At 38.1% G+C, this 13797-nt stretch overlaps 1 protein-coding gene across 1 annotated transcript in view; it reads left to right on the forward strand.

Annotated features, from left to right (window-relative positions):
• Nucleotides 1–10620: 10620 nt before the first annotated feature.
• ARHGAP29 (Rho GTPase-activating protein 29) overlaps nucleotides 10621–13797 on the forward strand; it is a 75765-nt gene continuing 72588 nt past the window's right edge. The window contains exon 1 of the mRNA XM_051210304.1: nucleotides 10621–10749. Within this exon, the coding sequence (XP_051070289.1) occupies nucleotides 10726–10749 (24 nt within the window). The 5' untranslated portion in view covers nucleotides 10621–10725. The remainder of the gene's footprint in view (nucleotides 10750–13797) is intronic.

The raw sequence follows: 13797 nt of genomic DNA on the forward strand, positions 1-13797 counted from the left end.
GGGCTGAGACGCATCAAATAGCTAGCTTATTGGTTTTGGTCACCGAGCCTTTGTTCCCGTACACAGTCTAAGTGAACTCGTAACCGCTTCAAACTTGGCAATTACTCACTGCATTTTTTAGAGAATCTGCCATAAGAATATGCAGTGGTGAAGCTTCGTTAACAGACAACCGTAAATGCCCTGGTGGCCGGATTCCATCTAGTGGATAGCCGTCTATTAGTAGAACCACATTAAACTTATCGCCATCTCTTCCTGTTTGTGATAACTGCACATTTAGAGATATGACATTTTGAAAAGTTCATTTCCGTAAAAGGCTTTAAATGCCCATAGTTGAGAAGCGTCTTCACCTGAAACATGAGTTGATACAAATTCATGTGTTGATTTTCACAATTTATTGAGCATCATATCTAACATCTATTTCATACATAGTTCAGTAATCAAATGCACAAAATATAATTTCGTCAATCTGATATCCAAGTGAACGGTATATGTCCAAATGTTTTATGGAATGGATATAGTTGTGAGCAGCAATGGAAACTAGGATTCGAGGTCCTTCCCTTCGGAGATTTATCAAAATTCAGACAAGATTATAAACAATGGGATAATTCACAACCTTTCTATCAATGATATTTATCCTGATGGTTAGTAGTGATGGCGAGGTTTATTATTGATGTCATTCATGTGAACGAATTCAGTGTTACTTGAATGAATATGATTTCGAATGAAATGGTAGTTGCCTTTCATTAAATTGTGTGTAGAAGTTAATACAAAATACATCCAAACACTCATATGATTACTTGTCTAGCAATCTCTATTCAGCTGATGTTGCCTTCCTTATTTTTCCATCTTCCAGAGACATACCCATTCACTGTACTTTCTTTGCGGCGGACAATTTTATCTCAATCCTTGGTATACACATGCTACAAGACGATAAGTTACCAAGCGACCCTGGCCAACAGATAGATAGACGCCTGTCGATAACCATGCCTTTATTATGCGATTTTGATTAACGACTTATTTTTTGCTACCTAATTTTCTATTGCATGTTGCCGGACCATTGACAGTACGGTCGTGTTTGACTAAGCTCAAGGTCACGGCGTGGTTCAGTTTGTGACTGTTAACCTTCTGACTGTCTGTTTGGGAGAATCGCTGCAATCCCTGCAGATAGATATTTGATCCCATCTTGTTGGGAATATTTGTATTGATTCTCAGCGCTCTACTTTGCGTTAGAGAAACTTGTGACTGTATAGTACAGGCTGTACCGTTTGAGAACCATTTATATTGAGCACAGAGTTTGTGTTTTGATATAATATAATACGAGTATCTCAAAAACGCGTTGTGAGCTATACAGAGGAACGTGGTCTGGTCTAATCAAATAAATTTTGGGTTCGTCGGTCCGTTGTCCCGTCCGAATATTGGTCGTTCGGTCGCTACAAGTATAAAACAATTCTATACTTTTCATGAGATACGGTTCTATTGCAGTGAAACTGTCCACTTGTATTTTGTGCGTACTTATACTATTACGTTGATGTCCTAGTTATTTGAGTATTTTCAAGGTGTCTTTAGCGATGAGGAATTGCAACATGATCAATAGCATTCGATCTGCACTAATAAGAACTAGACACGCACGACATTGATCACCACCCAGTGATCAATCAATTGTGATTACATCTCTGTCCTACAGGAGGTCAGTTGCGGCTCGGATAGCTCAGTGGTAACGTCTCTGGCTGTGAAGCTGGGTGACACGAGATCAAATCCGCCAGGGAGCACCAGTTCCCTCAAGATTACAGGCACACCTTGCCGACGAGTGCCAAGTAGCACGAAACCCGGGTCAAGGGTTTCCTGTTGACTACCTCTAACCACCACTTGATGCGGAATTTGCACAGACGGTTGCGTATATCGCTTTGAAGGTCCATGATGCCTTCAGTTATTCCTTCGTTTCTTTTGCGAATTAACTCACTGGCCACCAAAGCGAAGGTAGTGCTCTACGATCAGGCTTCATTAGCTGGACTTGTATGAACGTTTCTATGATAATTAGGAGTATTTGAGTTATAGTACGAACTAAGATTCCCAGAAATAACGCAATTGGATCAAGAAGTACTAGATAAGCATGAACGGATGTACTGTATTTGGAATTCGAAATCAAGCATTCAACGAGTACAAAGGAATCATTAGTTCATTCAAACACCACATCCGCCTCAGCTTAAATTAGAGTCTAAGTGCCTGGAATCGATTGTACATCTTCTTCTTAAGTTCATCCTGTGTCTATCCGATATTGTATTGGATAAAAATTCTGTATTATCTAAAATGTGCTCATTAGTTTTGGAATTAACAACCGAAATCGAAACAGACTCACTTGGCACCTGGGATTGTATACAATCGCCGTGTCGGTTGTGTACTGAAACCACTGTCTAGAGTTTAAAGCACAGAACTCCCATTGCTATCCTCCACCACAAAATATTGTTGGATTTTTATATCCTCAAGTTATGAATGATGTGGCTACATTTAAAACATATTTCTCACATTGAACAGAGTAAATATTAGAAGTGACTTCGTGATAACGATAAACAGCAGTTGATATGAAATCGTCCGAAATGTAATCAAAATCGAGCTCAGTTAGTGCTTGTGCTTCGTACTGAACAAGTTTCCCACAAAAAACAAATGTATTGTGAGGACAAACAATATTTGATAGAACATCAGGACTTGATTCTTTTGAAATAGTTCCCTCGAATTTATTAAGAATGTCATTGCAAAGTAAGGGATCGTTAAAAATACCAGCACCCATCAAAACTACATCAGGCTTGTAGTTATAGTGTGGCGCCGAGTCGCGGTTGATTATGGTCACCACCACAGGAAGACTACGTGCAAGTTGACCGATAAGACTCCCTGTACGCCAAATATCAGATGGCAGTTAATGGCCGTAGTTGAGATGTATTTTTTGGCAATCTCGTGGCATCGGAAGAATACTGAGATCGTGCTAGGTTACAAGTGTGGTTACTGAGTGTAACCAAACTCGTGCAAGGTCACAATCAACGGAAGAATGTATGTGTTTTGGTACAGTTAAGCAAACAAGTACCGTAAAAAAATCCGTGGTACAATTGGTTATAATAATAATAATTGTTTCCACTACAACAATCGCGTTCTCTTGATAAAAGTAGGTCAGTACTTGATCATGACTACGTTTATTCAACATATTTTCCTCAGATTTGCAGGATATTTCGTCAGAAATAAGTGAATCATTATGAAACACCATATCTGGTACAATAACATGAGAAATCTGATAAGTTGATTGATTAGAAACTGTTGTCTTGTAAGGATTCTGAATTTCACTTAACTCTGAACTGCTATATAACTCTACAATGTCGTTTGAAATCGTTGATAAAGATAAATGATCATTATGAATACTCAACCTAATAGATCAGAATCACAAGACTTAATATTAGTTGCAGCAAGGTGTACAGCAGTATTACAAAGTGACTGAATACGTCCAATTTCACCACATTTAAAGCACTTAGAATTACGAAATTTACATGAATTAAAAGAGTGGAACCTGCCACAGGACAAATATTGACCAAACTTGTGCCCATCTTTGTGAACTGCATCGCAACTCCTCAATGAATTATCTGCATAACCTTGAGTGTGCACCGGGTTGGGATGACGTGATGCAGTGGAACTTTTTATATCCTCATGAATCATTTTACAAAATCTTCCTCCTTTACCATATTCGAAATTTGTATACTTAAAATAGTCTAGCAGTAGATCCTTGAGAGTTGTATAACAAAGTGAATTGGGCTTTTCCGGTAAAGCCAGACTTTCCAAAACGCTATATGTTTCTGTTCCGATGAATGTGAGAAAAAGTGCTACAGTATTAGCATCCCTATCATCTTCCTTGGTCATAGCCCAGATTTCGAACCTTTCAAAGTAATCCTCAAGAGCGACAAAATCTGAATGTATGTCCAACCCTTCCATCTCAGGCTCAATCGCGACGCCAATATGATGATTAAGAGTATTTGAATTATAGTACGAACTAAGATTCCCAGAAATAACGCAATTGGATCAAGAAGTACTAGATAAGCATGAACGGATGTACTGTATTTGGAATTCGAAATCAAGCATTCAACGAGTACAAAGGAATCATTAGTTCATTCAAACAACACAGGTTCTTCTCATCCGCAGGATCGGCAGCCGGTGATGATGATATGTCGTAGAAAAAGACGTCAACAAACTCATAGCTATACATATTATTTAACTAGCCGTCAGCTTGAGGAATATAGCTTACGCTCCTTTTACCAGTTTTTTTACAGCCTGTTTGTCCAAAAATACTCATCCTTGCAGTATTATAATAGCAATGTGTGTATGATTTAGTACAACAAAATATTTACATTCGCTTTTTACCATTGATACAGAAAAACAATTGATGTTGATTATAAATGTGGCTAGATGTATAGTGTTTCAAATAAAGAAAATATGATTTTCATTTTGTCGTTACAAAAATCCTCGAATATGCAGGTCACTATAAATTTCTTTTTAACACAATACTCCTCAATAGCTTGTAGAAACAGTTGTTTCTAACCATCCACCTATGACTGATCCGCTAATTGATCAGATCATTAACTTTTTTAGTGGCCCGTGGATCTGACTCCTATTTAGATCGTATAAATGTTTGTTATCGCCTATTCTCGTATATAATCGTCGACTTAATCGCGTTAGTCAATAACGGAATTAAATAAGTCGAATAACGAGAATTGATCTGTGCATACATATATTTTGTATATGAAGCGAATGAAACAGAGTAAAGCAAAATGACACGCCGGGAAGATGGCTGAGAAGCCAACTCGATTTTAGTCAAGCGTTACTCAGTATTTATAGTCAGACAAAATAAAGCTACAGACATGTGATTAATGGGATAAGAAGGGCACACACATATACGCTCATATAAAAACAGTCAAGACTGATAAGCGAATAATTAACAAGGTCAAAGTATGACTCAAGTAGAATGAATAGATGGAATGTCCGAAAACCAGAATGAGATATATTATGGTCTAAAACTAATAACTAGCACTACACTTCACAGCATGGCTCTCACAACTGAACTCCCGTTGAACCAATCATTGTCAGTTATTCACATAAAATCATGGAAATTACCTTGCTCTCAAAGTATCGTCCTACCGAGTTCTAGGTCACGCATTTAACTAATAGGCTACGACGTCTCGTAGTAGACCTTCTAGTGAACGAGAACACCAGTGAGGACAATCGAATGTATTTGAGCACAAAATTACAGAGCATTTCAATATGTTCTGAGAACCATATAGTAAGTCGTTAATTTGTAAAATATCAATCCATCATATCAAATATGACTGTTCTTATTGCAAACATTATTTCATTGTCTCAGATTTCATTGTTCGTGCGTTTCCATACCAATCGCATTCCGTTCTCGTTCTTTCCTCCTCAACCTACATTCTATACCTGACCACCTTTATATATTACTTGTGTGGATATAGGTAACCCACACCACAGACCTGACTGTAATATCTCCATAGCGATACTCATGACTAATAGAACATGCACCCGTTAAAGGTGCAAACAAATCCCATTCCAAGATGGTTCTAGGAAATATAGTGTTACTCTGACATGCGTATTGACATCAAGCCCATCTAAACATTAATCTCTAAGACTACATTTATGTCGGTGACCCTAAGAAACCTACCACGTTTTGAGACTCTTAGTATTTTTACCGCTTTTCAACTTTCCTAGTCAGCGGACACTTTCTGTATACCCGCGGTTACAAGCTAGATTACAAAAGGCGGCCATCGAAAACTCACAGTCATGTGTTTGGCCGAGTTCGGTGGTGAATCCGAATTCTGACAGGTTTACACGTGTTTTTTTCTTGGAAAAAATTACCCTCCGTTTTACTGCATTTTCGTGCCCAATATGTTTACTTTCTTCCAGATTACCAGTCCGTTCTAGAAGTCAGACACATATGAGGAACCGAAGATTTACCACTTATGGTTGTATATTTCCTTGTGTATCGGACTATTTAGTACAAAAAGTGGAGGGATTCTTGAGTTTTGACCGGTTTTACTTATTTCTTTCTTTGAAGTAGGTTCTTTTTTGGCGTAGGGGTGATTCAAGAGGTGGATGAGTGACCACCCGTTAGATAAATAGAGCATTAGAAGTTCGTGTTGGATATCGTGCTCGTGGCACTGTTTCATTTTCTCACCCTCCATTAACTTACAAGCTCTGATCCTCACATAGAGAACACGTTCAATAATTCATGGACGATAATTTGTAGAAGAATGTAAATGCTACGAGATAACAGCCTAATAAAGTATATGACATTTATGGAGTAACCGCAAATACTGACTAGACGTTGGTCTACATCGATTGAAAGCCAAACATTGGACGAAATAGTAATTCTCCTCTAGGCTGCGGAAACTGGACGAACGCGTTTTGGTTTGGTGTGTTGATTGAAGTGACGTTCTTATGGAGACTATTTTGAATGATACGAACGAATTATGGGTGCTCTTAAATTTCTCATATACTCTGTCGAATTAACACGTTGAGAAAACGTTAAAAATGAGTGTCAAATTAGAAGTATGTTTTGAATCGTACACTTCATAATTTGCACAAACAGTAGGCAAATAATAAGGAAACGAGGAGTGTGAAATGTGACATTTAGCTGAAGTCGGAAAAGTAAAGGTCGAACCAGACTTTATTTAGGACGGACTGTACACAAACTGCAGATATTCAGATAAGTTGTATCTGACAGACATTCAAAATTCAGGCCTTCATAGAAATCATATTGAGGTAATGGTTGTATTTCATCAACGTAGATGATCTATGTCAAATAATTGGAAGCCTACTCGAGTTAGGTGGGAATAGTGTGACCAACAGCTAATTTCGAAGTCACATCTCGCAGTCATCACCTAACGTGTATCACCCTTTCGTCGTGTGAAGATACTATAGGTGGTTGGAAGACCATACAACACAAAGGGCTTTATTACAGAAATATATTAGTTAGAGTGGGTACAAGCGAAAGTTCAACCACCACCGCATGGGTCAGACCATGGTTAATGATCAACTGATGCGCGTTGAATGTCCGTGACCTTGACAAGGATCGATGAAATGTTCAACATTCAGTGACTCATACATGGTGAACAACTAACAAGGACAGATACATGAGTTTAGTAGTACAAGCTACGTTAACGCTATAGTCAATATGGATACAATATAGAGCTAGAAAGTCTGTCTGACATAATTGGATTATCTGATTTATTCTCTTACGAACGCGCTTTTGCATCCATAGTTATGAAGTGAGAATGTAAGTGATATGTGGTGACTGAACACGAAGATTGATAAGGTAGAGGCATAATTTTTTATCTCCGCAACCATTTGACTAATTGTAGCCTACAAAACTTAACGCGTGCTAATTAAAAGGACAGTGGTATTTTTCTTCACTGTGTGTATTCTATTGTTTTGATCGTTTATTACGTATCAAGACTACTGTTTACACTGAATTTATTTCAGTTAAAGTATTCGATCAGATTGTCGTTTCTGTTTTTAAAGTCGTTTGTCGTCGGTACTTTTAAGTATTTTTTTTCTATTGTATCTATTAGTACTTTCGGTTCTAACAATCTACAGTTTTCCACTTTTTTGGACATAAATCATTTTTGTTTCTGAGTATTATTGCATCTACTTTTTTTAAAAAAGACCCCTGTTTGATGACTGGACGGTGCAAAAAAAGTAAATGTCAACGTCCACGCTGTCGTCATCCCATTGAAAGCAGCATGCAGTTCGATGAGTGCAAAGGCTAGTACCACGAAGTTTGCACGAATTTAACGCCTGCGGCTTTTAAACGGTTCAGTAAAAACGGTTGCGTATGGCTTTGTAAACAGTGCTGTTCGGATGTAAACAGCTTGCTAACCGAGGCGATCTCATTTGTAAATGCAGCAAAAAATGTTTTGGAAAGCGTGCTCTGAACAAATCGGGCATTACTCGCTCTGTCAACACGCAAATTGGTGTAAAGTAGACTCAAGTGAGCTTGGAATCAGCTGACTCACATCGACGAGAGGAGGAAAAACAATCTTCAAAGCGGTCTGTTTCAATGAAAAACTCAAGAAAAGAAATTTCTTCTGTCCGCCGTCTTCTAAATGGTATCCAGTAGGAAACGCCCAGAAGCCGCAATTGAGAGACTCGATCGGTTTTTAGCGGGAAACATAACCTGACCTCCCAAATCGTCGACAACCCTCCGGAATCCCACAGTATGTTTGACGCGACTGTGGCTGCTTCTTCAAGCAACGTTGACCATTGGGTACAGGTTGTAAGGATGGAACAACATGACGATATAAAAGGGAATCCTGTCCACATAAAAGTAGTCGAGAAATCGACGGCTGAATACAGTGGCAGATCATCTGTTTTTTATAGAATCAAGGAGAGTGAAAGCTCTGAACCAAAAACTCGTTTTGAGTATGACATTGTGCAAATTGACTCTACAAAGCCAGACATAATTGCAGTCACAGAAACCTGGCTGACACAGTCTATAGATATTATGGAACTTGGTTTCGATGGTTTTACGTTAGTAAGGGCTGACAGAATACAAAAACGTAAAGGAGGGTGAGTAGCTCCATTCATTAGGAATGCTATCCCACTCACCATTATCGACAGTGAATTCCATGAGAGTGGGACGTGTGAATTAGTTAGTTGCCGCTTGAAATATAAGGCAAAAGAGTTGCTGATTGGTTTTGTCTATCGCAGTCCAAGCTGTGAGGTAAATGAGATCCTGTTAAACAGTCTCAATACTTGGTAAGGCTCAAGTGTTCTCAAGCTACATTAGCAAAGTATATACCGTAGAAGCTCCCTTCCCGTCAGCGCATAGAAATCCCCCCATACATACACTGGATAGCGTGACCATTAAAGAACTCCATGTCTTTGGTCTGCTAAATAGGCTTAACATAGGTCAATCCACGGGACCCGATGGATTGTATTCTAGGCTACTGAAGGAATTATCTAACTTCGTTGCGAACCCTTCAAGTATATGCTTTAATCTGTCCGTAACGCAGAGTCGTTTACCAAAAGATTGGAAGAACGCCATAGTAAGTGCTGTCTTCAAAACAGGTACGAAACATAAACCTGAGAATTACTGACCCGTTAGCCTAACTAACGTGGCTGTTGAAACCTTAGAAAAGATTATCCGGAAAGAGCTGTTTAAGTACCTCGATGAAAACCGGATCCTTTCGGAGATACAGCTTGGTTTCATAATAGGTTATTCTTGTCTCACTAACTTATTAGTAGCTCGTGAAAGCTGGTGCGCTCTTTAGTACTAAAAGTTACCTGTAGACGTAGCCTGCATTGATTTCAGTAAGGCTTTTGACAAAGTTCCGCACAACTGGCTGTTATATGAGCTAGGAAATGTTGGAATTGGAGGCAATCTACTGATGTGGATAAAAGACTTCCTAGTTGGGCGCCAACAAATAGTACGGGTGAACTCAAAGTTATCTAGCTGGGAAACTGCTTAGTGGAGTGCTACAGGGTACAGTTTTGGGGCCAGTGCTATTCCTCTTTTATGTAAATGACCTTCCTCGTCTCCTATCATCATCGATCTTGCTATATGCCGACGATGTCAAGATATGGAGAACGATACTATGTGAGGGTGATAGCTTAGAACTCCAAAACGACCTGAAGAAATTGTCCGAATGGTCTCAAACCTGGCAGTTGCCGATAAATACTTCCAAGTGAGTTATGGTGTATATCGGTCATCAAGGTAGAGATACATATACGATGAACGACGCTGAGCTACCTGTTGTCCAGACATAAAATGACTTAGGAGTCATTGTTAGCCAAGACTTAAATATTACTGCGCACTGCCATGCAATATCCGTCAAAGGTTTTGGAACTTTATGGTCAGTACGTAGGGCTTTTATTGATGTCGACGCTAAAACGTTTTTGACTTTGTATACAGTGTTCGTACGTCCTAAACTTGAGTACTGCATACAAGCGGCTAGCCCCTGCTTAAAAAAGGACAGTGAGCTTCTGGAAAAGGTTCAGAGAACAGCAACTAAGCTGATTCCCGGAATAGCAAAGCTTCCGTATGATGCTCGACTGGCTAAGCTAAACCTATTCCCGTTGTCGTATCGTAGAACTAGAGGCGGCTTGATTACAGTTTTCAAATTGTTCAGTGATAAATTTTCACCTGATATGCCCTCATTTTTCTTGTCTTCCGAAACAGAGAAGTTATGATGACACTCCAAAAAAGTTCACAAGCCCAGAACAAATTACTTGTCAGCTGAATATCGACTTTCCCATCGAATCATCAACGACTGGAATTCATTACCTTAACACGTGGTTGAGGCTCCATCCGTCGATTCTTTCAAAAGAAAGTTGGATCGACTGAGAGACCACCATTGCCAAGACTAACACAGGCCATCAAGTCTCCCGTTCTTTCCAAACTGAAATTGAAGTGTTGAATTGAAATGTTAGACAAATGATATAAGAATACGGATTACTAAATAAAAGTACAACAACATACCACACAAGCAGGAAATTTTTTTAAAAAAATGTCGCTTTCACCAAATTAAAGACTTTGGCTTTTTGTTTTGTTTGAATCCTCTACTGTGGGTTGTACTTTCAGGACGTATTGTTAACTAATATGGCGCTACCTATAAATCAAGAAGAATATGGTAATTGAGTTAAGTGGGATGTTTGAGGCTGTAATTTTACGTTAAAGATATGGAAACCGTGTCAAACAACTGGGTATGTCAAACAAAACCTATCTTTCATTTTTAACATTACTTTATTGTTTTTTAAAAAGGTTAAACAGGTTACAATGTACACAAGTTTTTGTATTCGTAAATGCTTATATCTTTCATTTATCAGTCTAAATAGCACCAAGTTTAGTCACAAAAAAATTGTAGAGTCCGCAGGATTTATAGTTGAGTGTCATTTGCCAAATGTTCAAAACGTCTCTAGTGAATCTATATAAGTTGGACAAGAGGAATTAAATCTTTGAGCAAACTGTTTTGATAACAACTTGTGGTTTATAGGAAACGCTCTAATTGAATACATTTGACTATCATTTTTAGTCAGTTGAGAATGTTTTACTCACCCTTACATGATGTAAACAATGGCACTCCAATACTGAGACGAAAATAAGGTTGTGATTAAAGTCTCGTTTATTGGTGACGGGCGAACAAAGACAGTTCAGCCGCTTACCGTTGTGCGGCTGCGGATTTTTGTAACTACTACGTATTGCAACAAACTTGACAGATGGAGTTCTATTTCTCGCATCGAGTGGAGAGTTGCTCGAATTATCAGCCAGAGTGCTTAATATCAACATATTATGTTGACTCATCCACAGAGGGACCAAATCTTTACAGTGCTATACGTTGAAAGAAATAATATTGGTCGACTGACCTCTGATTCTTACCAGTGAAGACGGAAGACCACTGAAGACCATAAAACTCGACGTGTTGTTTTGAAGGGCATAGTGTCGAATTTTTTTCGTTGTGTCTAAATACTCTTGTGTTGATTCAAAGCAGATCTAAACCTTCCTAATTTATCAGCTAATGTGCTCCTCATGTAGTTTTTTGACTTCAGTTACTTTCGTGCTAAGTTTCGTATGAATGTGCATGTTGTTATAGTCGGCTAAATGAAGTTAAATACCTGTTTAATTATCTACAAAAAATTAGGAGTTTTAACTGGATATAAGTAAAGTTTGAATGTATCAAGGAAACGTCCTATAAATCACCGTCAGCGAGACACTAGGTTTTCAACGAATTTCGATATCGTTGAGATCATTATCCAGTTTCTATACTGTTTAACTCTCATCGTTACTTCAGACTATGTCTGTTGGTTATAGTATTTAGAGGACTTGTTCACATCTCGTTCGTTCAAACTATCGCAAAATTTTCGTTAACCTTGAAGAGTTGGTGCCTGACAAAATCTCTCCTCTGGTTCAGAAATTTCGTTTAATTTTTGGTAGCTAATGCCACTTTCGTTGAAGGCGAGACAATCATCTGTCAACTAAAGAACGATTTTATCTCTCATCAGCCCCCTTGTTCTTTATTGACGTAAAAAATTGGCCTTTATAAATAAAGAACATTCAAATTTCGCTAGGGTTTGGTTACGAGTGTCATTGAACGAGTAGTGTTGAGGTTATATATGGAGCCCTAACCAACAATGGAAAATCGGTTAGTGAGATGATTAGTGTTCGCCGACTTAGGTGGTTAAGATATGTACCAAGTTTGCTTACAAACTGTCTACCTAGACATACGACGTTTATTTTTATAGGGACAGGTTAAAAAAGCCAAGGGAAACAAATCAAGACATGGAGTCAGTCCATAAAGTCGCGGACCGTTGATCTGAGCCATGTTGGTAGATACTGGCTACTTGGTTAGGATGTGATTGACTACTATAGCCAATGGTCAAAGACTTTAGGTTAAATGGCTTGAAATAACTCAAGGGGAAGCAGATAAGTGTAATCTCTATCTTTCGTTTCATAATTTCTTTATGCCTACTTTTTTACTCCCTGTTTTCGAATCATATTCTTGACTTTTAGTTCAACCCACCATTATTATTATATTATCCGGCGTCTTATATTACTCATCTTGCTAACTTCCTTCTGATATGGCTTGGACGACTACACAAGCGAACGAGGTCACATTTTGATGATACTTGCTTGCGCCGTATTCTTCATACAGAGAATTTTTAAATCACAGTACCTTCATGTTTTGTTAAGTTGTTCTAGGTCTCACATAGCGCTTCCTATGGAAGTTGATGTCTTGGACGTTTCATGAATTTTCTCCAGACCGAATTACGTAACAGACAGTTTCAACCACACATACAGTTTAGATAAACAATTCAAACTAGCTAAAATACTTCACATGTAATGCAAGTAAACACTCACCCGGTTGTTTTAAGTTTAAATATAGGTACACATTTCCAAAAATACTCTACTGTGCTCCTTAATTGTAAGCGATTATCACTAAAAAGGTTCATTTACTATGTAATTCGGTATATTTTTAGAAGTCGTGTCTTGATTTACGGGTGATATTAAGTAATAAGAATCATGTGAGTTTTCAAAAGATGAGTATAGATAACTCGTATTACCACCATCTGTATGATACTTTAAAGATAAAATAGTGCATTCAGATTCTGCTGGATTGAATTGTCTGAAGAAATAAAATATTGCCAGATATATGTTTTGGTACAAATTTGATCAGCGTCTGTGTATAAGCCGTAAGGCCTCGAGTTTTCCGTTATGCTGGCCTATTTATCGTCTTTTGGTGAGGCTAGGCAACATATGTATGTATATGTCCATATTACTTTGGTAAGATGTTGGTAAAAGCCGTTTGTCTTTTGTAGATTAATTATTTTGCATTTCTTTGTGTAACAGTGTCCTTTGAATAATAGGTCTTGTATTAGGATATTATTCATTAAGTAAAATTCTAAGCATAATTATTTACCTGATGGGACAAGCTACTTATTGGAATGCCTGAAGAAATTCCTAGGAAATGAAAGGAATACTTTACTACAGGGAGATGTTTTTACGATTATCTACCATATATCATGGTGAATAATACTAAAACCAAGTTATATACCTCCTCTCATGATTCCTTAAAGTAGTATCGAGTACGAACGACTGGCAGTTATTATTGTATGAAGGCTGGATAGTAGATGTGAGTATGAGAGCCTTGAGCAGTTGAAAATTAACCACATCGGACTCGCTTATTTGAAATACATTTTGTTACTGATCATTACAGGAAAATCTAATTCAAAGTATCAATGATTCTGCATTCTTAT

This window comes from Schistosoma haematobium, chromosome ZW (genome assembly GCF_000699445.3).
Source record: "Schistosoma haematobium chromosome ZW, whole genome shotgun sequence".
NCBI lineage: Eukaryota > Metazoa > Platyhelminthes > Trematoda > Strigeidida > Schistosomatidae > Schistosoma > Schistosoma haematobium.